Source organism: Acipenser ruthenus, chromosome 33 (genome assembly GCF_902713425.1).
Source record: "Acipenser ruthenus chromosome 33, fAciRut3.2 maternal haplotype, whole genome shotgun sequence".
Lineage (NCBI taxonomy): Eukaryota > Metazoa > Chordata > Actinopteri > Acipenseriformes > Acipenseridae > Acipenser > Acipenser ruthenus.
Window position 1 is genome coordinate 12,404,518 of NC_081221.1, and position 26,747 is coordinate 12,431,264.

Genomic DNA, 26,747 nt, shown 5'->3' on the forward strand with positions numbered 1-26,747 from the left:
CTCGACAGTCCCCTACATGCACTGAAAGAACTCGGGGAAGATGCCAAGTTTGAGGGATTTTATGAAGAAACTGTACAGCTCCGAGGCCATGGAGAGGAACGCAAACGAGAAAGACTCCGCCGTGGCTAGGATGATTGTGAACAAGGGCTCAGCTGCTTTAATGATGACACCGACCCAAACACTTTGGAGAGACACCCGCGCCTGCATGTTGAAGTCCTGGATGGAATCATTTGTCAGCTATCAGAGAGGTTTGCTGACATGAAAAAGCTCCACTTCAGGATTGTAGATCTTGGACTCTCTAAAGACTTCTCAAAAGCAAAGGGGTTCCCTGTTGATGAGACAAAGATGCTGTTTCACACAAAGGTTGAAGAATGAACTGCACGCTATCTACGAGGATGCAGCTTTCCATAAACCACCAGGAGCGCTATTGCAATTCATCACGGAGAACGACCTTTCACAAACCGCACCACAAGTGTGGAAGCTGCTGAAGTTCATGCCAACCATTCCAGTGACTAGCGTGGCAGCAGAACCTTCATTTTCATGCTTGAAGAGAATGAAAACCTACCTGCGGAATACAATGGGGCAAAACACACTGTCTGCATTGGCCTGTATGTCAATGGAATCAACCTGACTTCCGGAGCTCAAGAGCAAAGGCTGTTTCCATGGCAGCGTGATTGACAGTTTAGCGAGGATGAAAGATGGACGAATGGGATTGTTATGAAAGTAATCGAGATAAGGAAACGCTGTTGTTGTTATTGTTCAGTTACCAGCAATAATATTGTGATACTGACACACAGTTAAACTGCATTTCATGTTATTTCTAATTCTTTATTAATATTTGGGTTTACATACACACAGGGAAAGGCACAGGGGCTGCAGTCATTGCTTCTATTTCACTGGTTTCCTACGAGGGCTTGAGAGGAGGCGAAATTGGGAGTGAGATATTAAGAATGAGACAAGATGAAAGCTTAGGAAAAAGTGTTTCGGGTCCGTTTAGGAGAGACGAAAACAGAGAAACCCCGCCCTCTCTCGGGTCGGGGCCCGCTTGGCAGGTGGAGGCACGGCCTCCTGCATGAGGGGGCTGAAATGGTCCTGGACCTGAAATGGAAGAGAGGAGATGGGACAGCAAGGTTGAGGCCTGGAAGGCTTAGCGCATAAGCAGCAGAAGAATAGGATGTGGCCGGTGGACCCCTCAGGCCGGCGAGGAGCAGCCGGGCGGCAGAGGTTGAGACGAGAGGCCGACCCGGACAGCCGGGGGAGTGAGACTCACTTCCCCCCAAAAGAGGACCCCCGGCTCCCCGCAAGAACCACACCGTGGGATAGAAAAGAGATCGCAGAGCCGCACACATAGACAAAAGCTAGAAGAAAAGAGAAAAGACAAGAGATGTTAGTAGACAACCTATGCCTATAAGCCGTCCACACTGTGGAGAGGAAACCCCCCCTGCAGGGAGGAAACCTCTGGTGGGCCTGGCGGAGAGGGCGCCCCCACTCCGGGCAAGCTAACGACTGCTTGGTGAGCTGTGGCGATGTCTGCAGAGGATGATCTAATATAAAGTTCAACAGCTGAAGAGATCCAGCGCCCCATAGACTTAATCAAGTGTTGATTGATTCCTGCCCTGGCCGCGGAGACAGCTGCTCCGATCCAGAATGAATGGGGGGAGAAATAGTTTGAAGAAAGCCCGATCCGTGACGAGAGGGTGCATAAACGGGATGAGAACCAGTGTCTCGTAAGTATAGATCTGGAGCTGTCGATGAAGAAGGGATCCGACGGAAGATACTGAATCCTTGGTTTAATTGGACCGTTTTTGAAGATCTGATGTGGAGGATAAAGTGGCTTCCGGGGATTTGAGAGAGATCGGAGCGCTTGAGGCCTAGAGCTGGGAAGCAGGAAGTTGATGGAGTTGATAATTCTGCACAGCGGAAAAATCCAAAGGCGGCGGTCAGGCACAGGGTTTCCATGACGATGTCGTTGAATAGGTTGAAGCATCCTTGCGGGAGAGCAGTGATGAGACAAAGGAGAAGGTCAGTAGAGATTGATTAACTTGATGGAGAGGAGGGGAGCAGGCTTTTCTCCATACCTCTGAGCGTTCTCTCTAGAGATCCGCCATCTCTAGAACGGACGAGAGGAGATAGATTGAAGGCGAAATTGATACTGAATGCCCGCTAGGTAGCATCTAAATAGAGGAGGGGGCTAAACGTAGAGACAGCCTGAGGTGAGTGATGAAGGCAAGGAGGTGCTGTAGGTTGAAAGAAGTATGAGAGATCTGTTTTTGCTCGCAAATGTGAGTAAATGAAGACCAGGCAGTCGAGTAGGAGGAACAGGTAGATGGGGCGAGAGCGTTCTCCATGAATCCACATGCTGATTGAAGGAGGCCGGAGAGAGAGTTATTCAGATGAATATTGTCTTGCTGAAGGGTGGTACGAGACGAGGGTTGGGGTCTGCTCCTGGGACAAGGTTGCGGAACAGATTTCCAGTCTCGTACCATGTATTAAGGCTTGTAGTATCTGAGAGGATGAGCGGACATATGACTAAATTACTGAGGAAGTCAAGCTCTCCGTGTATATATATATATTTTAGATCCAGGTATTGGAGGAAATCTGAAGCGTTGGAAGCTCTAGAGGAGAGCAGTTGCAGATTTAAACAGTAAACTAAAGCCACTTTTGTATGCTGCAATAGAAGCAGATCTGAAGAGGGAGCCGAGATTTGCTGTAATGAGGAGATATTAACAGTAGAGGCGAGATCTGCTGAACGGGCAGAGATCTGAGGGAGTAAACGATGGACTGCTGTGAGTAGTGTGCAGCGGCTTGCTGTAGAGAGCAGAGAGCTGCTGAATGCGGTGGAAATTGGTATTTGAGAGTTAAGGCGTTTTTGGATGATGTCGGCGATGGGGCTGCCTTTGGGCAGAGATGAATGCATAGATCTGAGGCCGCTGCAGAACCTGAGAGGATAGGAATGCGTTGCTCGGAGGCTGCTGCAAAACCTATTGATTTGATCAGGAGCAGTCTAAGAGTGTATTGTCTATTGCGGGGTAGGAGGACGCTTGACTGAAATGTTAATAATCGTAGCACATAGTTTCCGTATGTGCCTGGAAGCTCAAATTGAATGAAATGGACTTTGAAAGTTATATTAAGTGTCTTAATGAAGTTGGGGGCAAATGAGGAAGTGCAAATCCGGGAAGAAGAAGGTTGCAGGAAAAGCCTGATGCAGGGAAGCTGTAAATGAATGTGACGGTGGATTCTTAACATCTCAGAAAGCTGATAAGCATGGCTTCATGACGAGGTCCTTCATGACGAGGTGATAGAAAGTTTGGAGTGTGCAAGATTCGCAGCAATCAGCAAATCAGTTTAAATTATGTAGAGCCTGTGGTGATATGCTGCCATCTAGAGGTTGCGATTGGAATTGAAACTATTGGCTTCAGTGAAGCAGGGTAGCATATATTTGGTTAATGCGATTAAAATCCTCGTCTATGTATAAAACATTTGCTTTAGAACAGTTAGTGATGATATAAGTAAGTTAACGTAGGTCTAGAAGAGGAGCCTGCAGTATATAGATGTCACAATTCGGCGAGTTGAAGCTCTCATGTTGCAAAAGCGCAGCAGCAGGAGCCAGAAGATTGCAGTCGTGAAGCACAGACTCGCATTGCCTGTTAAAGCTGCCTGGTCGCCATGGCAACTTAGCACTCCCAGGAGTGACTCGCTGAGGCGTTGCCGTGGTAACCACGGTCTGTGAGGCGCCGGCGGGACAGAGTTGCAGTGCAGCGGTGATGACGGAACAGTCTTTCTGATGGAAACGCAGAGCAAGCTGAGAATGACGCTGCGCTTTGAACGGCGCAGACTGAGCAGGAAGGAAAATAGCAGATACCATCTTGAGAGCGCTGAGCAGAGAAACGGCTTGCAGTGAAAGAAACGAACAACAAAAAACAAACACAGACAAGGAAGCGGAGATAGTGCTGGGTTAAAATAGAAAAAGAGAGAGAGATAGACAGGAGGGGCAGCCAATAACATACGTGGAGCAGCGCTGGCCCTGCCCTAATAACTGACGTGCCGAGCGCTGCGTTGTGTGATTGGCTGGAAATACTAAATGAGGCTGACCTGGGATCAGCTTCCACCCGGAAGAGATCGCGGACGCTACCGGGCAGGACGCCACGGAGGGAAGGAAAGACTAAAGAAAAGGATTTATGAAGAGAAAAAAGCATCGCAAAGCAGGAGAGAGCCCTCGACTTCACCCCCCGGATTACACCTGAAGGCTGACATTTAGTATCTTCCTCTCTGTGGAAACAATTGCTGCACTAAATGTAAACATTTCGGGTATTCTGGGGGATCAAACATACATGTGTGTAAAGTGCTTTATTTCAAATGTGCAACACTTGGGTTTCCGTCATAATTTAAAGTCTGATAATGCCGCGGTGTTATTGAAGTAAGCTTGTTGGTTGACAGTGAATTAGACTGATGTTTTTATCATAATCGTTCCCTTTGATTTTTTATAATAGGCACAGTAGTGTCTGATTTATTATTTATTATTATTACACGGTGTTGGTATTATCGTCTGGTTTCACGATTGCATATTCACTTATTAGCGCTTTGCTTTGTTGCTGTATCGTATAGTAAACAAACACAAGTGTTTATGTAAATGGCAGCATTTGTATTGAATAGCATCGTTTCAAATGTAAAAACAGGAGTGAAACAGTCGGACCCGCTGCTAATATTTTATGCCTCCCCAATTTCTGGGTCCCCCAGCCGCTCCCGCTGCCCTGTCACAATGCTGCTGACTGAGTCTGAACCACATGTTTTTATTGGGTTGCTTGTGTTGTATTTGTCCTTTATTGTTTTCCAGGACCCGCTTGTAAATGAGGCCTCGGTCTCAATGGGTAAATCTCCTGGTTAAATAAACAAACAAACACAAAATAATTGGGAACCTGGAAGCAGCAGAAACTTTTCAGCGATAGCGTTGTCTTTGAAAGATCTGCAACGTCAAAAATACGAGGAAACAATCGAAATATCACCAACAGAAGAATGTAGGTGTTTATTCCATTGAGTTTATTGTCTCTTCTCTCTCATTCCTGTAGCTTGCCCTCCACTAGACCGTGTTGCTGTCTCTGCCTCAGCTGGGGGGAGAGCAGTGCTGCCCTGTTCTTACACCCCCACCCCTGGGCAGGATGTAGCAGTCACATGGCATACATATCCAGATAAGGGAGAATCTAGTCTATTAATCTACAAGTCAAAGACCCCCTCAGCACCCATCCCTGTGCAGTGGAGCGGCCGAGTGAAGCTGTCTGATGAAGTCTCCTCTGGAAACGCCTCTCTGCTAATCTCTGCGCTCAGACTGGAGGACACTCGGGATTACACGTGTATAGTGGAGATCAATGGGATATGTGTCACGTTCAGGGCTGTCAATCTGACAGTTCAAGGTAAATACAATAAACATGTTCTGGTTGGTGAGTACTTGTGTTAAAATTAAGAATATGTGCTGAACTGCTGAAACCACTCAAGGTCCTGTGTGTAACTACATGAACACCCTGCCTTGTTTTCAGCACACACACACAATGGGGTTTGTTTAAGGGTCATTTTCCTGCTGGTCAGTTACGTTACAGCTCTCTTGTTTGTTTTTTTCTTGCTGAACAAAATGTTCTTCTGCTCCACTGGCATTTGGACCTCTGCTAGGCAGATTTCAGCTGCAGTCCTTACTGACAACTTACTGACTGCTTGGGTTTAGATTTTTGATTTCTTTTGATTGGTTGTTTTGTGTATTGTATTCCCTGTGGATTAACACACAGGGGTTTCTGGTAGAATCATAACATGCAGTATAATTTCAAATAACATCCACACATTCATAACAAAAGCAAACTAGAATACAGAACCTGAGAAGGGCTGCCAACACCAAACCCTTGTGTTTACCATTGAAGCTGTGTGTTCAAAGTCCCTTCATTATCCCATATTGTAAAGCTCACAGATCTTCTCAGTCAATCAGTTTCTAAGCACAGCGAGTTCAGTCATTATCCCAGATGTAAATTAAGCTAATGGGACTTTTAAAAGCTAAACGTCTAAAGCGACTGGAGCTTTAGAATCCTGAAACTCGCTTTTAAACAGCGACATACACTTCAAACAGCTTGAAACACATTTAAATAAACACAATGTCTAGAACAGCATTAGTACCCTTTGCAGCAGCCATTACCTGTAGATAACTGACTTTGGGTCTGATTCACAGAATGTTTTTGTTGGTGTTGGTACCATTTCTGTCTTAATATCAGTGCTGATACCCTTCAGCAAATGATGTAACCCACACAGCTCAGTGTGTGTGCTTGAATTAGTGACGCAGTAATAATGTGGTGTAGTTTTCAAGACGCTTCTCATTGTTTTGGTGTCCTGTCCGGCCAGGTTTGTCCTGGTCCGGTTTCACCCACTCCCTGTTTTAATATACAGGTACAGTAGTACGACTGAAAAAGTGTTAATTGTCGTGTGAAATTGTAATCACTTTAACTAAATCAGGGGTTGTTTCTCTGTGCCTCATCATGTAAGGAAAAAATCATTGACTATGGTTATCCACCAATCATACACAGCATCTAATAATACATTTCACACGACTGTTGCTTGAAAGTAACAGAAATACAACTTGAAAGAAAACCATTTTTTTACAAGTCTCTCATGTAATAAACTTCTATTGGAACATGAATGTTAAAATGTGCTCCCTTGTTGAGCCATTTTTAGTTAAATCAAAGGCTTTTTAATACAAGCTACATTATCCTGATGTGCCTCCAACCTTCTGTGCTGGAGGGAGCGTGTGGCAATTTATTAGGAGATAATAAGGTAAGAGTCTCACTATCATGATATAAAAGGTGGTATTAACAGCAAGTAACAATTCATGAGAGCACAGAAAAAAGTGCCATGAGGACGTTGGTGAATTACAGCGGGAGCAAGGAGTGAAGTTTGAGGAGTGATAATAACACACCTCCAGTCTTCACTCCAGTTTTACCACTGGGACGTGAATTGGGCCCTTTGTCTTTGGCGGTGGTCAATTGTGTAGAAGGTACTGGCTGCTGTGTCAGATATTAAGGCATCATTTGTATGTAAATTGAATTGTGCTTACAGGACCTCCAAAGAGAGATTCAACTACTTCAAGAAAAACAAAGACCATAAACAAGAAAACTAGACCATCAGCAACCCCGACAACGAGACCATCAGCAACCCCATCAACTAGACCATCAGTAACCCCGACAGCTAGACCATCAGCAACCCCGACAACTAGACCATCAGCAACTCCCGCTATCCTCTCTGCAGTAGCCGTCTCTGCTGTCATCAGCATCATAGGTGCTGCAGTCTTTGTCATTTTAAAGTACAAAAGGAGAGCAGGTAACAGATTAAGCTTTTCATTTGTTTTACCACAACCTACAATGGGAGCTGTTTAAACCCTGCCCTGGATCTCTCAGCTCCGGTCTAACTGGACTCTATTGAGACAACACCTCCTCCACCCTGCTTGTAAAGGCACAGTCTCACCTGTAGGGGGCAGTTTAAAGCAGTTCAAACCCTGCCCTTGGTCTCTTGGCTCTTGTCTAACTGGACTCTATTTCCACAACTCCTCCCCCTGCTTGTAAAGATTATTGACTCTTGTTTTGTTTTCCTTTCCATTTTCAGCGAATGCTAATGGGAATAACCAGAATGCTGGAGATCACAATGCGGTAGGTACATGACACGCTTTCATGGACAGTCTTCCTGTTTACTGTAGGGAGTAGGACTTGCTATAGAATGCAATGGCTTTGAGATGTTTGCCATGTAAATAGCACAGAAAAACATGAGAACATTTGGGAATGCAAAACCACAGGGACCCTTCTAGAATGTACTGTGGTATAGCAGGGTCTGTGCACAGCACAGTGTAGTAAAACACTGTGAAAGCATGGGACAGTAAAATACAAGCAAGCATAGTAAATGACAGGAATAACATGGTGAAGCATCCTGAAACATGGCTAAGCTCTGGAAATGCATGTGGAAAGCACAGGAAGCTGTGATTGTACCAGGGGGCACTCTCTTAACTTGCTGAAATACAGTCCTAAAGATGGGAAGCTTGAGAGGAGGGGTTACTATATTTCTGAACAGTTTTCTGGTGCAGAGATAATGTTTTCTGTTTCTGATGTATGTATTGAAACTGTACTGAGGAAACGTGTTTGTGCAGGTTGTGTCTTTGAATGTAATACAAATATGAGAAAATAATGGGATATACAAACCAACATATTGCTTTATTGTGGTATTTTATGAATAGCAGATATGAAAGTAAAGCTTTTTATTAGCTTGGAATTACTGTTTGGTGAAATAAAAACAAATCCTTTTAATTGAACACGCCCATTTCATAATGTTAGTTAACAAACTTTAAAAAAGTGAAGCTGTTCAACTGTTAACTGGAAATGTGAGGCAAAGCTCCTCCTGGTGGACAATAATTGTACTACAACCTTAATTTTAGCATTACAGGTGACATCATACTTTTAAATGGAAAATAATGGATTGCCATGGAAACCAGTCCCCCTTGTGGCCGGTCTATAGTAGTGCGCATCTCTTGTTTCAAGCTGTGTTGAATTGTCTTATTAATGTGCTCTCTTATTAATGAGCATGATGGGATCTTATCAATTTGTCTTCCACACAGAGCTCAGACTTGCTTACCTACGCTGTAATCGATCACACGAGACAGCCGGGAGGAGCCCCAGTCCGGTCAGGGGTCAGTGCTGTGGACAATACAGAGTACGCCACTGTCCGGATCCACTGATAGGACACGTCTCACCCAGCCACCAGGGATACAAGAGAGCTTCAACAACAAGATGAACCAAGGACTTGACTAACATTGATTTACTGCAGCGCTTCAATGAATCATACCAACTCTGATGAGAACAATAAACACAGCTAGCCACTAACAAGCAACCACCTGACATTCTTAATTCGATCTGAACCATTTCACTGCCACTGCTAATAGAACGCTGTGGCCATATTTGCAAAGCATTTCCTCCTGTTTTTGGAAAGTATAACATTCCATGTTAAAAGGGTTTTAAATCTTACCTGTTTATTCGCTATGCAGGTCACATGTGTAGTTTTGAAAGAAGCACATGTTATATAACAAGCGTGCTTTTTCCTTTTTTTAAAATGTTATCATACTGGTACCATACAGTCGTGTGCAAATGTATTAGAACACCAAGATGTGTAATTGATATCCTTCATATACGTACCTGCATGAAAACCTCTGGGGGTGAGAATTTCAATTTTCAATCAGTAATCGATGATACAGAAACGATAGACACTCATGTGTGAAAATGTTAGACCGCTTTGTGCTTCAATTAGGCATCTTAAACAACTTCTAAAAAGTCTCATGCATTTTATCATTAGCAGCTGTGTGTTCCTTTTCTCTTACTATGTAATTAATTGCATGTGTTGCCTATTAAAGGCATCAATTAAATTAGACAATCGCTGTCCGTTTTGACATTTTCCAGTGGTTTGATTTCCTATGCACAACAAATCCACACAGCAGAAGCAATGGGGTGTTGTAATGCAGGTGCGCACTGCTGTACTAGTTTGCATGCCTTACTTTGATAACACACACACCAGTCCCAAGCTGAGCTCCTGCAGGTGGTGTGATCCCAGCCTCACAGAAGAGAAGCCAGTCCTCCTCATTGCAGTGTTCATCCACATTGTTAACGAGAGCCTTTACAGCAGGAGATCGCTCACCAGCACAGAGATGCGTCATGAAAGAGGCCCCAGGGGCTCTGCTTCATGACTGCAAGCCCTTGAATGCATGCGCGTGTAGCAGGGAGGGAGTAGGGGGGGGGGGTTAGGTAAGCAGTTGAATTCTGGTCCTGAGCCTCACTTCCTTTTGCACCTGCTCTGAGACAGGCTGCTGTGTGTAAAACTTGACCGCTCTGCTGGATTGGGGAGTAAAGCAATACTTCCACATTCAAACTCATTTGATTAGATTGTATAGGCCTGTGTTCATTTATTTCACTTTGAACAAACACTTGTGCTTGCTAAGGTTTGCTAGCTGTCTTCTCTCATCCTTGTGGCAGCTGTGATGTACCTTTAATGCTTATCTCATCAGACCATGTGGAATATTAATAAACATCGCCATCGCTGCTTTGAACTGGGGTTACGTTGCTGTTCTTCTTTAAAGAAAAAGTACAGGGTTTTTATTTAAGCCAAAGGGGGCTGAATGGCTGAGCAAGCTGCGGGAATGTCTTGTTTAAAAACAAGCACTACGTTAAGCCAGGTTTTCCAGGACGTTTAAGTCTGTTTTTGCTACAGTTACGATTTCAATGGTAACTTAAATGTAGCCTTTCCCATTTCTAGTACTGTTTCAAAGACTTTAGAACTATAACACTATGAGTATTGCTTCACTGTGCTGTATCCTTGTATTATTCACCAGATTGAGGCTGTAGATAGCAGGTGCACACATTTATTAAAAGACGATTCTCTGCTCAGGGCTCCTAAGATATGTATTGATATTTAAGGGCTATGCGCACCGGAAGTGAACGACGCGAGCGATCGAATTCGAGTCGAATAAAGTCTGCAGCGCGCGAGCCAAGCGAACGACTCGAATACAGCGCGAGCTCATAAAAAAGACGAGACTGCAGCGCCATGAAAAGAAAATACTGTCTCCTTTTGTGAGACGAAATCAAATAAATAAAACAATGAAGGAGAGTCTGGGGACACAACACACTACAAAAAGGAAATGCAACAGAGACTGTTTATATGTGATCTGGATTAACATGTAAAGCATTCAAAAAGAATACATCTGCATATATTTATTTGGAAATACTGAAGACATTAGTTTAATATAATATACTTTTATTGATTTTCAGTTTGAATAAAATCTTCTTAGTTATTGTGTGAATGTGATTATTATGATTATTGGTCAATATTATTAAAAAGAAGCGTAATTTTACAGAAATACGAAACCAGTGTGTGGCGCTCCCCGTCACTTTGACTGAAATTGAGGTGAAATAAAGAGAGATAGACATGCCATGAATTTTTAAATGTTCTGCTATTTCTTCTCATATGGCGTCCTTCTTTTTATTGTCTTTATAACCACTGACACTGGCATCATAAAGAGCATTATATTTTTCCACTTTAATAATTACATTCTCATTGATGTCATTTTTTTATTTCTGTGGTAATCTCTGCGTGAGCGAGACAGTGACAGTCTGACAGCCGCTCCCTTTGATCTGATTTCTGATTGGTGCATTGCGACGCCAATAGCTCGTGTCGCGAATAGAAATAAAACACATTGATTTCTAAATTCGCTCGCTTCGTTCGCGCCGCTCGCTACGGCTGCGCTGTGCATCGCTCCATTTAAATCAATAGCTTTCATTATATAGACCTTTAGTGATATTTAAGGGATGCTCAGATATTTTATTTCCATGCACCCCTACCACACATCTATGGAGGATTATTTGTGCCAAAATTAATAAATAAATAAATAACGAAATAAATAAATAAATAAATAAAATTCGAAATAAATAATTAAATAAATAAATAAATAACGAAATAAATACATAAATAAGTAAAAAGTGAAATATATTTAATAATTTATCTATTTATTTATTTATTTCGTTATTTATTTACGTATTTATTTCGTTTTTTATTTCTGTATTTATTTCGTCTTTTCATTTTGGCACAATCTTTTCGAGCTCCCGTCAATCATGCTCGATGGGCGGGTCAGTAAGTGACTCGGTGCTCTCCTAACTCTGCCTGGTGTAGTAGTGCGGAGAGGCGTGCAGGCAGGGCTGCAGTTTCAATGCAGTGAATATTCCATACGTTACAAATGTGTGCAACATGACTTATAGGAGTCTTATCCTGGGAAAGATTAGGGAGCTTTTAATTCAAGTTGAATGTGAGAATGACGACTTTATTTTGTGTCGAGTAGATTGGCTGTTGGAAAGAATAGGGCAGATATTGGCATGTACTGATGAAAATATTGATGAAGGTGCCAGAACTAACTTGCAGATAATTCGCCATCAAATTCTACGCAGTACCAGTGAGGACAGTACAGCAGAAGAGTCCGCAGCGTTAGGCCAAACTGGGACGGGAAAATCTGGACGTCCCAAGATATTTTTACTCAGGGAGTCCTCTCCGCACTAGTGATGTGCAGTTCGTGAATGAATCCTTCTTTTTGAATGACTCACTCAGGTGAACCATGGGTATCGGATCAGAGCCCCCATTGAATCGGTTCTTTTGATGCACCCCATGAACAGGCTGCGTGGCGCACAGGAGTCGAGTTACCAGCTTATCAAAACTCATGAAGTGATTCCTTACCTCTCGAGTCTGGCTGATTTGTTCGTTGTAACAAGGAAACCGGGTTGTCTCTCAACTCGTTGAGTGTTATGAAACTGAAGACCGTATGTGCCATGTTGGATCCAAATTCCCGCTTACTTAGTGCATGATAAGAACTCTGTGTGAGCCAAAATGACGTCAGTTACATCCTCCAGACCACAGCTATGTATCTCTGATCCAGACGGTGTGTGCTTTCTAGAGAGCTGCTTCACGCTGTCAGAAACTCACATTACAAGTTTGTGCACCAGAATTATTATTTTTTGTACAGTTCTTCTTGGTTTACTATGTGTGGAAGTCTGCTAAACAAATAAATAATAAAATGAATCCCTACTAGTTGTAGCCTCTGTGTGTTTGTTATTTCTTATACACATACAACATTAATCATATCTATAGTTAACTATGTTGCACAAATTATGATTAATACTTCTAAGTCATCTTGAGTAAAGTCAGCCAAATAACATAATAATAATAATAATAATAATAATAATAATAATAATAATAATAATAATAATAATAATAATTGAGATATACACCTCATTTCCAAAATAAATAAATACAAACATCTACTGGTATTGTAACGTTATTGTACCCCAGGCTTAATTATATAACTTGTGATTACATATTGTGATTACAAAGATTACATGATGATTTACAACTACGGTTAAATATTTTATAATTTAATAATGACGGCGATTCAGTCCACAAGGTGACACGTAGTATCAGCTACGATACCACGACCTTGTAGGAGGATATTGCACATTGTAACGGATGACGTTCTTAAACGTCTATTATATTTTACACGCACATTAAATATACATTTTCTAAATGTTATTTTACTGTGTTAAACACAAAAAATACTAAATATATACACGTTTAAACTTTGTTTATATAAAATGTACATGTTGCGGTTATGGGTGTGCTTCAACGTGTGATTGATCACATGACTAATCCCTAAAGGTTTACTGGATATTATTATTATTATTATTTATTTCTTAGCTGACGCCCTTATCCAGGGCGACTTACAATTGTTACAAGATATCACATTATTTTTACATACAATTACCCATTTATACAGTTGGGTTTTTACTGGAGCAATCTAGGTAAAGTACCTTGCTCAAGGGTACAGCAGCAGTGTCCCCCACCTGGGATTGAACCCACGACCCTCCGGTCAAACAGCGTTTTGCTCTGTGCTGAATAAATACCACGGATTAGTTCCACAAATACCTCGCTCGAGCCTCTCTTTTTGTTGTAAAAAAACAATGAGTGACTCCAAATGTATAGAAAAAAACACATAAGAAATGCAAATGACTATTTTTTTTTTAAAAAAAGATTAAATTAAATTAGATTGATACTGATGGCTAAACAATGCTAAGGGTTCAAACTGTTATGTTATCTCTAGGATTGTAAATAGATATCTTTTTTTTGTCAAACTATATTTAATGTTTATGAACCCAGTCAACCAAATATAGATTCTCCCTCGCTTCTGTGATGTGCAGTTCATGAACGACTCGTTCTTTCCGGTTCAAATGAACCTACGTAAACAATCTTCATGCGGTCTACACTGACTGGTTTTGTGTCATTGAATCAGTGAATCAAATGAACGAAATGAATCGATTCACCAAACTGAACTGAATCAAATGAATGGAGACACTAAAAGGAATCGACCTGCCCATCACTGCTCCGCGCTACTACCAGGGAAAGAGAGGAGATCAGCGAGTCACTTACTGTCCCGACCATCGAGCATGACTGACGGGGGCTCGAAAAGATTGTGCCAAAATGAAAAGACGAAATAAATAAAGAATTGAAAAACGAAATAAATAAATAAATAAATAAAAAACGAAATAAATAAAGAAATAAAAAACGAAATAAATACGTAAATAAATAAAGAAATAAATAGATACATTATTAAATATATTCGATTTTTTTACTTATTTATGTATTTATTTATTTTTTTTAATTTTGGCACAAATGATCCTACACGATCAAATAACATAAAAATACACGTGTTGAGTAAAATGTTTTTCTAAACCTCTCTATGTAATTATTAGCTCTAGTCGGCACTAGGACCCTAGACAGGTCCCACAGAACGAGCTCCTCGGTGCCAGCCATCCTCCCAGCGCTGGGGCTGTAAACCCTTCACACTGCTGCTGTAACGGGCAGTGTTGTGTGATCCGCTCCCGGGATGGATTCTGTCTCCTGCCGGTGAGATGAGAGATGAGGTTAAACGCTCGAAACCACGAATGCAGATGAGCCCGTCTCTTTTGCTTTGTGGTTTAGACGTTTGCTGCATCTCATAACCAAAAGCCATCCAGTACATCTCCAGTATGAGACAGCGGGAATCATTCACAATGCCTTCTCCTCGGAGTTATTTAAAGGGGCTGTGCCCCACATACAGGCTATGGGCACATCTGTGGCCCCACGAGTATCTACTGACACACTCTACAGCGCTTCAATGCATAAACTCATCACTTTCCTCAGAATGATCCCGCAATATTAAGAAAACACTCATACAATTTTTAAATATTTCCTTTATCTGTTAATATAACTATCTAGCCATTGCTCTCTATATAAACTTAAGGGAATTCCAATATACATATTGCTGCTTCTTCAGCTCTGATGTTTAATCCGAGTCGGATGTTGTGAAACTTCATTAACAGCAAACTGTGTCCGATTATACTGCTGTATTGCTCTTGATAATATCCACGAGGGGGCAGCAGTGCCTTTTATTCAGGTCTGTTCAGAGGAACTGGAAGAGCCAGTATTAAGTCTATCTTACCCCTCGGGCCCTGAGTCTGAAACGTTTGTCTACCAGTATTTTGAAGTTATGGATGTCATGTAAAATATTGCCCTGCTCCTGCCTGTGCTGGACTGTTTCGTGACACACCGAATTGGCAATGGGCTAATGGCACACAGTATATGGCTACTACAACTGCAGCAATGATGGAGACACAAAACATCCATTCTGGGCTGCAGTCCATTCAGAGGACAATTGGGAGGATTCAGTGTGCAATGTTCAGAAGCCTTTTTACTCCTTTATTTAACGTTGCTGGGGGAAGCCCACTAGGGACCATGTGACAGAACTTTATTAGATATTGTATCTTTGAAACAGGGGTTTGTTTGTATGCTAATTAGACATTATGATGCCAAATATTCTTCAAATCTGGCTATGCTAACAAGTGCAATAGAATCTTAAAAAAAGGAATTTCATACCTTCTGTAGCACACAGGCTCTCTAACGAGGCTGAGGATTGTAGAGAAAAATGCCAAGACACAGGACACAGCTAAATATTTTATTATTTATAAGCAAAAAAGGAAAAGCAATAAGATATTGTACTGTGCAACTAACATTTAATAGTAATCAGGAATAACTAAGTTATACTAAGCAAAAAATTAACAAATGTACTTTTCAATCAGTAATAAAAAAAAATTAAGAAATTAATACAAATTACTAAACTGTCTTCTCATCACTAATATAAAACTGTTATTAACAATTATCTATAGTAAACAGCACCAACTAAGTTATACAAAAAATAAACTAATAGCTATCAGGGATGAATAGAACCTGAAATATATCAAAATGCTAAAACGCTCTTATTAAAATGATATAGAAATGAAGAGATGCAGGCACAGGCAGGATGCAGCGGGTTACAGTAACAGCAATACTCTTTCACAATGGACCATACTGGCATAGGGAACCAGCAGCAGCAACACACAGGAATAATTGAACTTCCGCTTAACTCACAACACTCACTAAATACAGGTACATGCAATCCAATTACAATCCAGTTATCAAAGCGGTTTCATGCAGAACGATCTCCTCTGTGCTGCTGCATTCCCCTGCTGGGTTGGGCATGGGCTGGTTTTCTGGGTTGTTGCAGTAGTTGAATCTCTCTTTGGAGGTCCTGTAAGAACAATTCAATTTACATACAAATTATGCCTTAATATCTGACACAGCAGCCAGTACCTTCTACACAATTGACCACCGCCAAAGACAAAGGGCCCAATTCACGTCCCAGTGGTAAAACTGGAGTGAAGACTGGAGGTGTGTTATTATCACTCCTCAAACTTCACTCCTTGCTCCCGCTGTAATCCACAGACGTCCTAATGGTGTTTTTTCTGTGTCGTTTGATCAGCTCTCATGAATAATTACTTAGCGTTAATACCACCCTTTATACCATGATAGTGTGACTCTTACCTCTTACAGACAGGACACTAAAACAATGAGAAGCGTCTTGAAAACTACACCACATTATTACTGCATCACTAATTCAAGCACACACACTGAGCTGTGTGGGTTACATCATTTGCTGAAGGGTATCAGCACTTATATTAAGACAGAAATGGTACCAACGCCAACAAAAACATTCTGTGAATCGGACCCAAAGTCAGTTATCTACAGGTAATGGCCGCTGCAAAGGGTACTAATGCTGTTCTAGACATTGTGTGTATTTAAATGTGTTTTAAGCTGTTTGAAATGTATGTCGCTGTTTAAAAAGCGAGTTTCAGGATTCTAAAGCTCCAGTCACTTTAGACGTTTAGCTTTTAAAAGTCCCATTAGCTTAATTTACATCTGGGATAATGACTGAACTCGCTGTGCTTAGAAAGTGATTGACTGAGAAGATCTGTGAGCTTTACAATATGGGATAATGAAGGGACTTTGAACACACAGCTTCAATGGTAAACACAAGGGTTTGGTTTTGGCAGCCCTTCTCAGGTTCTGTATTCTAGTTTGCTTTTGTTATGAATGTGTGGATGTTATTTGAAATTATACAGCATGTTATGATTCTACCAGAAACCCCTGTGTGTTAATCCACAGGGAATACATTACACAAAACAACCAATCAAAAGAAATCAAAAATCTAAACCCAAGCAGTCAGTAAGTTGTCAGTAAGGACTGCAGCTGAAATCTGCCTAGCAGAGGTCCAAATGCCAGTGGAGCAGAAGAACATTTTGTTCAGCAAGAAAAAAACAAAACAAGAGAGCTGTAACGTAACTGACCAGCAGGAAAATGACCCTTAAACAAACCCCATTGTGTGTGTGTGCTGAAAACAAGGCAGGGTGTTCATGTAGTCACACACAGGACCTTGAGTGGTTTCAGCAGTTCAGCACATATTCTTAATTTTAACACAAGTACTCACCAACCAGAGAACATGTTTATTATATTTACCTTGAACTGTCAGGTTAACATTCCTGTGAGTGACACATATCCCATTGATCCACATGTCACACGTGTAATCCCCAGTGTCCTCCAGTCTGAGCTCAGAGATTAGCAGAGAGCCGTTTCCAGAGGAGACTTCATCAGGCAGCTTCACTCGGCCGCTCCACTGCGCAGGGATGGGTGCTGAGGATCGTCTCTTTGACTCGATTAATAGAACAGGTCCTCCCTGATCTGGATATGCATACCATCTGACTGCTACATCCTGCCCAGGGGTGGGGGTGTAAGAACAGGGCAGCACTGCTCTCCCCCCAGCTGAGCCAGAGACATCAACATGGTCTGGTGCAGGGCAAGCTACAGTAATGAGAGAGAAGAGACAATAAACTCAATGGAATAAACACCTACATTCTTCTGTTGATGATATTTCGGTTGTTTCCTCGTATTTTTGACGTTGCAGATCTTTCAAAGACAACGCTATCGATGAAAAGTTTCTGCTGCTTCCTGGTTCCAATTATTTTGTGTTTGTTTGTTTATTTAACCAGGAGATTTACCCATTGAGACCGAGGCCTCATTTACAAGGGGGTCCTGGAAAACAATAAAGGACAAATACAACACAAGCAACCCAATAAAAACATGTGGTTCAGACTCAGTCAGCAGCATTGTGACAGGGCAGCGGGAGCGGCTGGGGGACCCAGAAATTGGGGAGGCATAAAATATTAGCAGCGGGTCCGACTGTTTCACTCCTGTTTTTACATTTGAAACGATGCTATTCAATACAAATGCTGCCATTTACATAAACACTTGTGTTTGTTTACTATACGATACAGCAACAAAGCAAAGCGCTAATAAGTGAATATGCAATCGTGAAAGCAGACGATAATACCAACACCGTGTAATAATAATAAATAATAAATCAGACACTACTGTGCCTATTATAAAAAATACAAGGGAACGATTATGATAAAAAAAAATTAGTCTTCAGAGCAGTGCTTCTCAAACTTTGCCCTGAGCTTTGCCCTGAGCTATGAAAAAAATACCTGCGCCTCCCCAGTTTACTGAAACAATATAACAAACCGAAAATCCTATATGTTGCAAAACAATGAATAAAAGAGTAGAAGGGATTTGATCAATATAGAGCAGTATGAGTTTCAGAAGTATTCATTCAAAAACAGAACCAATGGAAGCAGCTAAAATCTTATTTTGTTTTTTTTTTGGTCCTGTTAACTTTCTTATCTTAGTTGGTTTTAATGTAACTTCACAATTTCTGCTTCTGTATTATTAGGTGTATACTGTTGTTTAACTCTGTTATTTAAATGGTCTGCTTGTGGCAGTTGTATGTGTGACATGCTATTCAAATGTATTGTGGTTTGTATTTTTTTCTGCTATGTTCTGTACAGTGCTTTACGTTACTTTTGTGTAAAAAGCGCTATACAAATGCGATAAATAAATAAAGAAATAAACTCATAGCGCTTCCTGTGTAAAATCATGACGGGTTTAGATGCTAAGGCAGGGTTGTCGTGTTTCCAGATGCTGGTGTAGCTTGCAGGGCTGCATGCTGTGGTTTGCCAGGATTTCGCCGCACATTTGATTCCTCGGTGCATCGCTGGACCCGCTCCATGTAAAGCCCAGTTTTAAATATGCTTGTAATGATGTGCAGTTACATATCATGACCACAAGGTGTCACTACTAGATTTGATAGTAAGTTATGAGGTAGTTTTCCAGGATACAGGAAGTTTCGAAAAATAACTTAAGAAAGCATGTCAATAAAGGACTAGCACAAGCTAGCTGTTCATTAATAACAAATAGATTTCATTATTGAAACATTAGTGAACATAACAATGCGTCCTCATATTTTCTGCTTCTGTGTTTTGCTGGATCCTCTGCTGCTGTCCTCTCTTCGGTTTGTGTTGTTCGTTTTTCTCCGTTTGTCACAAAACGATCCGTTTTTCATTAAAGCTGTTTCTCTCTGTAAGCTGCTTCTTCTTCTGGTTAATCTATAGGGCGCATTCCATCTATTATTTTAGATGATTAGCGCCCTCTATCTGTAGTCCTTTGTCTGTCTTTGTTTTACTTTATTTTTCTGTCATCTTTATTTATTATAACTTCCCTTCTTTTCCTGTTTCCTTTATATATTTTCTCTCTGTAAGCGCGCTGCTCAGACTGTTTACAAGTTTACTGGGGGGGGACACCCAACGTACGTGTGACGTGTCACAGTTGCAAAGGAACATTAGCACGTTAAACCAACGTTTTTTGCGTTATTTTATTTGAGTTATTTTTAAATATAATACATTTAAAATATATAGTAATTTGTAATTGTCTTCAAATCATCAATAAAGGACACACAGCTCGCTCCTCCCTTGTCACGCCTCATGGTTTGAGAGCCGCTGCTTAGAGAGTCCAAGATCTACAATCCTGAAGTGGAGCTTTTTCATGTCAGCAAACCTCTCTGATAGCTGACAAATGATTCCATCCAGGACTTCAACACGCAGGCGCGGGGGTCTCTCCAAAGTGTTTGGGTCGGTGTCCTCATTAAAGCAGCTGAACCCTTGTTCATAATCATCCCAGCCACGGCGGAGTCTTTCTCGTTTGCGTTCCTCTCCATGGCCTCGGAGCTGTACAGTTTCTTCATAAAATCCCTCAAACTTGGCATCTTCCCCGAGTTGCTTCAGTGCATGTAGGGGACTGTCGAGTCGTTCAAACGATTTCCTGAGATCCAGAGACTGGAGAGTTTGGAAGAGTATCTCTGTGTGTCCAAATATTGCACGAAAGACAAATGTCACGCGAAAAATGGCCCCCCCTTGGAAAGTGGTCCCCCCAGACTCATTTTCATAGTGTATGCTATGAAGATTGGTCCCCCCCCCCCCCCCCCCATTTTCATAATGAAATATTGTGCCCCCCCTCCCATTATAAAAAGAACAACGCCAAATCAGAAACACGCAGCTTCAAAAGATCATAAAATATCCTCCATAACCGAAACTACAATTGAACACAGTATACATTAAAAAAAGTGTTTATTTTCTTTGTGAACCAACGTTATCTTTCGCCAGTCAAATCGTAGAGTGCCTGAATAAAGTTTTATAGATACACGAACAGATCTTCTGTTGCTTCTTCTTTAGCAGCCGCAGCTATCCCAGATATAATAGATTTGGTTACATTGTTTCGCGTCAGGAGTTTAAGCATGATTTAACTGCGCAGCAGATTCCCCAGTTGGATGATGAGCTGATAATATCTCTTTAGCAATGAAGCAGGCACGGTGACGTCACCATAATGATAAACAGTAATGCCGCGGGAGGTTTGTACTAAAGCAGGGTCAGCTGCTGCAGGGAAAACAAAGTTTATTTCTGAAACGGACCATTTTAAGAAATGTGAAAGCAGAACGCACAGAAATACTTGGAACTGTAATTAGGAAGTGTACTGCTGAGAAAAAAATGAAGGGAATTCAAATTGAAATGTACTGCAGATTACTCGATGGCAGAAGAACAAACGCCATTCACTAAATTTAGCTCTCAGATTGTACCAATGAAAATATCTAAAATATATGACAACGCGCTTGCTGTGGTGTATTTAATATCGTAAATAGCAGAACAAACACGCTGCGATTTAAACATGTTTTTACTGAACAATAAACAGTAACATGTTTTGGCTAGTGCCTTCATTACTGTACCTGACTCAGCTGTTCTTTCAATGCTAAAATGTAATTAAATGCTGCCTTTTGCAATTACAAATCCATTTCACCTGAGAGAAGAGTTTATTGCAGTTTTAAATATTGTGGAGTCTTCCCTGACATTTCACATATTTTACACTGTTAGATGTACTGTTAGATACATAATCGTCTTACAAACAACATGTTAGTGTAAAATGCTGCTCCCTGTGTAGTTTGTAATATAACAGTGTTTATGTTTGTCCAAAGCTGTTAGTGCTGTGTAGGGAAATCCCTAAACAGCAATGTGCCCCCTACTTTAGTAGAGGTTGTGAAGCACTGCTCTGAGAGAATCACTTACCTGCTGTGAGGTGAGCGCTGTTTAAGATCAGTAGCAGTGCCAGAGCTTGCTCAGTGCTCAGAGCCATTCTCCTCTCCTCTCTCTCTCAGTTTCAGCACAAAGTCCAGCACTCGGGTTAAACTCTATTTGTGTTTGATGCTCTCAGCTCTAAATGAATATTTCCTGTACTGTTAGTTTGACCAGAATGATCTGTGTGTATTTTTACACACCCGGACAGCAGGTTTCCAGTCACTGCTGTAGCTAACTGCCTTTTTCAACAGTTGGTTGTCTCACTTATGCTTTTGGTTTTGGTTCCTTCTGCTTCCCTGCAAATGTATATTGGGTTAATAACAGCAACATTTCCTTCATGTAGCAATCACAGTTCTAAAAGACTCCCACAGCTCTCCAGACTCTCATGATTTAGCTTTTATCTTTCAGTTAGTTCTAAGCATCCATGGACTGACCTTCTTGTCATTTATATTGAACAGCACTTTTCACCTGGTCTCTGTTTTATTTGTTGTCAGTGTAAGAACATGTGCCACTCATAACTCAAACAAAAACACTGGAGTAACAAAACCTCTCAGACTTGCTTACCAATAATAATAATAATAATAATAATAATAATAATAATAATAATAATAATAATAATAATAATAATGCATGTGCATTTCACCCTTTATACTCTTGTGAGTGTATGCAGAAGGAGCTGCTATTGCAAGCTATGTGAAAGGGAGGACGCACGCATGGGGAAACTGCAAACTGACCACGGGAGCTTTCAGGGTAACAGCACAGTGCTCACCACAAACACACTGGCCTCATGCATCAGGGGCTTTACAACACAATACAATTTGCTCTATTTTTTGTTGAACTGTTAATATTACAAAACAAATCATTAACCTGCAGGCCCCATTCAAGGACTCCGTGTTCAGTTTGGTACCAGTTGTGTAATACTGACAGTTTGTTTTATTTCTCTTTCACAATGTAGCAGTATTTGTGTGTAATATCAGCTATAAATAAAATGAGGAAGAACAAGTTAGAAGAGGAGACTGCACAGTATAGGATTTGTTTTGTACATAACTGGTATGGATGTAGAACAGGAAGCGTGACACTGAATTGCCTTGATGACAGAAAGGCGTGTCATTAAACGGCAGTCAGTTTGGACCTTTTGTTTTTTGTCCCTCTTGGCTATAAGAGCCACTGCAGGAAACACTCTTGAGCAGGTGATTCAAACCTGGGTTCTATTATTATTCTAGTGTTGACATGACAACCAGTTCATATTGTGTGTGTGTTGCAGTAATATTGTATCCTGATGTATCTAACCTGTGCTCAGTTTATGGTGCTGGCGTTTAGTGTCCTGGGAAGTCATATTGAATTCCCACGACACCTTCCTCCAAACCGGGACGATCCAGGAAATCAGGGACACAGGGCAACACTACTGGGAAGTTTTACTTCAAGATGTCCTCCGTCATATCTTTGTTTAATATTAGTAGGTGTTTCTGTATTGAACGTAAAGCCTGGTTAAATTGCATGGGGTTTTATCTTTGTAACTATAATCGGTGGTCTGCTTATATTTTTAGGTATGGAGTTTTTTGGGTTGTTATAAATATATTTTGTCACTTAATATAATGTGTATTTATTGTGATTGCATGCCAGAACACTACCTTATTAGGTTTAGGAACACTGCAGATCCTGGGTCTTTTTTGTGCCACTATCTCCTCATCAGAGCAAGATTCTTCAGAAGTCTGCTCAGGTGAATACCTTACTGGCTGCTTTAGGGCTCTCTGCCCCTTGCCACTCAGACTGTCATATTCAATGTCATCTATTTGTGCATCTAACCACTCCTTTTCTTTTTTTTAATGCATCTTAGGTTATCTGTAGGGATGAAAATGACAAATGAATAAGAAGGGTCTTATCGATTAGCTTAGAAATAATTTTGTAACTTTTTTATGGAATTCACGTTAAGTAGGTAATAAGAAAAAGTAGTTGTGAGCAGGTAATAAGAAAAAATAAATTAAACATTAAACAATTTTATTGAAGAGATCTGAATACGTTAACACTGGACCTATATAGAAGCAATAGGAAGAAAATAATAGATAGTAGACGTGTATACATCATATTATACATACAACCACTAATATGTAAACGATAGTAGCACTTTAAGTGTATGTGCTTTTTTATTAAAAAAAATATAAATTTAAAAACAAAGTTTTTAAAAATACATAATATGGGGGGAGAAATAGATAAATACGAAAGCACTGTATGTGTTTGTAGCTGTGAAGTTGCTTCAGAACAGTTCACAAGATAGCGTCTCAATTTACACATCAAACTGACGTAATGTCCTATCTCGTGTTTATATATCGATGGCTACTTGTGCTGCCAGCAAGTGGGTTGGTCGAGGGTGGAGCTCGGAGGCGTTACCGTCCAGAAAATGGGGTTGGTTGATCCTGGGGTTTGGCGGAGTAATATAAAGTCAAGGATGAGAGGGAGTCAGTGCGAGTTTGTTGTCACAAATTGTTATTCATAATATTTGTTTATAAAAACCCTGTATTCACAAACTTAATGCGTCTGTCTAATTTATTAATCTATACAATTTATAGTTAAAACGTACTTACCACTGACGGACTCAGGCCGGGTTCGATTTCCATTCATCTTTTGGTTCCTTTTTTTTTTTTTAATCCATGAATCAAGTCCAATTCTCTCAGGATCAGAGAGGAGATTTCTGTCCTGTACAAATCTCTCTTCACTGATACTAATTTCCTTTGATTTGACCCAGAATATGAGAACATACCGGTGGTGTTTATTTTCTATTGCAGACATTTGAACTGTTTTAACCGTTAGAACTACAAAGAACATATCCTATTGAAATTGGGTCTCGAGGTCTGATCAGGCTAGAGCGAAAACACGTGGTGTTCTGTAAACTCATTGTAATAATACTAGGCTTATTTTAATTTATACCTGTATTCTTAGTTTTATTCTTTATTGTATCCATTATTATAATTTTTTAACTTAACATGTTTTTATTTGATTAAACAAGTTGAATTTGCTGTAAGAGTTTATCACATATCAGATGTAAAATGGTATAATCACATGTGATCAGCAAATATTCACGTGCTTAAATGTGAATTGTATATTCACATGTGATCATCAATGATATTTCAATGTGGTCACATATGAACACATGTGAATAATTATTTTCACATGTGATAACATGTGTTTCCCATGTGAATCACATGTGTTTTTTCCGTAAGTGTGTTTATATGTGATCTGGATTAACATGTAAAGTATTCAAAAAGAATACATCTGCATATATTTATTTGGAAATACTGAAGACATTAGTTTAATATAATATAGGCCTACTTTTATTGATTTTCAGTTTTAATAAAATCTTCTCCGTTATTGTGTGAATGTGATTATTATTATTATTGGTCAATATTATTAAAAAGAAGCGTAATTTTACAGAAATATGAAACCAGTGTGTGGCGCTCCCCGTCACTTTGACTGAAATTGAGTTGAAATAAAGAGAGATAGACATGCCATGAATTTTCAAATGTTCTGCTATTTCTTCTCATATGACGTCCTTCTTTTTATTGTCTTTATAACCACTGACACTGGCATCATAAAGAGCATTATATTTTTCCACTTTAATAATTACATTCTCATTGATGTCATTTTTTTATTTCTGTGGTAATCTCTGCGTGAGCGAGACAGTGACAGTCTGACAGCCGCTCCCTTTGATCTGATTTCTGATTGGTGCATTGCGACGCCAATAGCTCGTGTCGCGAATAGAAATAAAACACATTGATTTCTAAATTCGCTCGCTTCGTTCGCGCCGCTCGCTACGGCTGCGGTGTGCATCGCTCCATTTAAATCAATAGCTTTCATTATTTTTTATTTGCTCGCTCGCGTCGTTCGTGTCCGGTGTGCATAGACCTTTAGTGATATTTAAGGGATACTAAGATATTTTATTTCCATGCGCCCCTGCCACACATCCTCCCTTATACACATAAATAAAGAAAAACGATAACAAAATACACGTGTTGTGTAAAATGTTTTTCTAAACCTCTCTATGTAATAATTAGCTCTAGTCGGCACTAGGACCCTAGACAGGTCCCACAGAACGAGCTCCTCGGTGCCAGCCATCCTCCCAGCGCTGGGGCTGTAAACCCTTCACACTGCTGCTGTAACGGGCAGTGTTGTGTGATCCGCTCCCGGGATGGATTCTGTCTCCTGCCGGTGAGATGAGAGATGAGGTTAAACGCTCGAAACCACGAATGCAGATGAGCCCGTCTCTTTTGCTTTGTGGTTTAGACGTTTGCTGCATCTCCTAACCAAAAGCCATCCAGGACATCTCCAGTATGAGACAGCGGGAATCATTCACAATGCCTTCTCCTCGGAGTTATTTAAAGGGGCTGTGCCCAACATACAGGCTATGGGCACATCTGTGGCTCCACGAGTATCTACTGACACACTCTACAGCGCTTCAATGCATAAACTCATCACTTTCCTCAGAATGATACCGCAATATTAAGAAAATAACTGTAACACACATACAATTTTGAAATATTTCCTTTATCTGTTAATGTAACTCCCAAGCCATTGCCCTCTATATAAACTTAAGGGAATTCCAATATACATATTGCTGCTTCTTCAGCTCTGATGTTTAATCCGAGTCGAATGTTGTGAAAGTTCATTAACAGCAAACTGTGTCCGATTATACTGCTGTATTGCTCTTGATAATATCCACTAGGGGGCAGCAGTGCTTTTAATTAAGGTCTGTTCAGCGGAACTTGAAGAGCCAGTATTAAGTCTATATAACCCCTCGGGCCCTGAGTCTGAAACGTTTCTCTACCAGTATTTTGAAGTTATGGATGTCATGTAAAATATTGCCCTGCTCCTGCATGTGCTGGGCTGTTTCGTGACACACCGAATTGGCAATGGGCTAATGGCACACAGTATATGGCTACTGCAACTGCAGCAATGATGGAGACACAAAACATCCATTCTGGGCTGCAGTCCATTCAGAGGACAATTGGGAGGATTCAGTGTGCAATGTTCAGAAGCCTTTTTACTCCTTTATTTAACGTTGCTGGGGGAAGCCCACTAGGGACCACGTGACAGAACTTTATTAGATATTGTATCTTTGAAACAGGGGTTTGTTTGTATGCTAATTAGGCATAATGATGCCAAATATTCTTCAAATCTGGCTATGGTAACAAGTGCAATAGAATCTTAAAAAAAGGAATTTCATACCTTCTGTAGCACACAGGCTCTCGCAATGATGCTGAGGATTGTACAGAGAAATGCCAAGACACAGGA

General features: G+C 40.7%; 1 protein-coding gene and 1 gene segment (V, D, J or C); one reads left to right on the forward strand and one right to left on the reverse strand.

Annotated features, from left to right (window-relative positions):
• Window positions 1-202: 202 nt before the first annotated feature.
• On the forward strand, window positions 203-10,108 carry LOC117964758 (uncharacterized). Of its 3 annotated transcripts, XM_059006791.1 has the most exons (5): window positions 203-723; window positions 5,067-5,408; window positions 7,087-7,347; window positions 7,630-7,673; window positions 8,630-10,108. In XM_059006791.1, the coding sequence occupies exons 1-5, from the start codon at window positions 699-701 to the stop codon at window positions 8,747-8,749; spliced, it is 792 nt and encodes a 263-aa protein (XP_058862774.1). In that variant the 5' UTR covers window positions 203-698; the 3' UTR covers window positions 8,750-10,108. The 3 variants fall into 3 exon arrangements, 1 of the variants encoding a protein (XP_058862774.1); XR_009310094.1 differs by lacking the exon at window positions 203-723 and adding an exon at window positions 4,082-4,333 and having other exon boundaries at window positions 7,087-7,673; XR_009310093.1 differs by lacking the exon at window positions 203-723 and adding an exon at window positions 4,084-4,295 and having other exon boundaries at window positions 7,087-7,673.
• Window positions 10,109-15,572: 5,464 nt separating this feature from the next.
• Window positions 15,573-21,736, reverse strand: LOC117964759 (probable non-functional immunoglobulin lambda variable 1-50). The segment is given in 3 exon segments: window positions 15,573-16,198; window positions 17,464-17,805; window positions 21,453-21,736. Coding segments are annotated over 3 exon segments (522 nt in total).
• Between the last annotated feature and the right edge of the window lie 5,011 nt (window positions 21,737-26,747).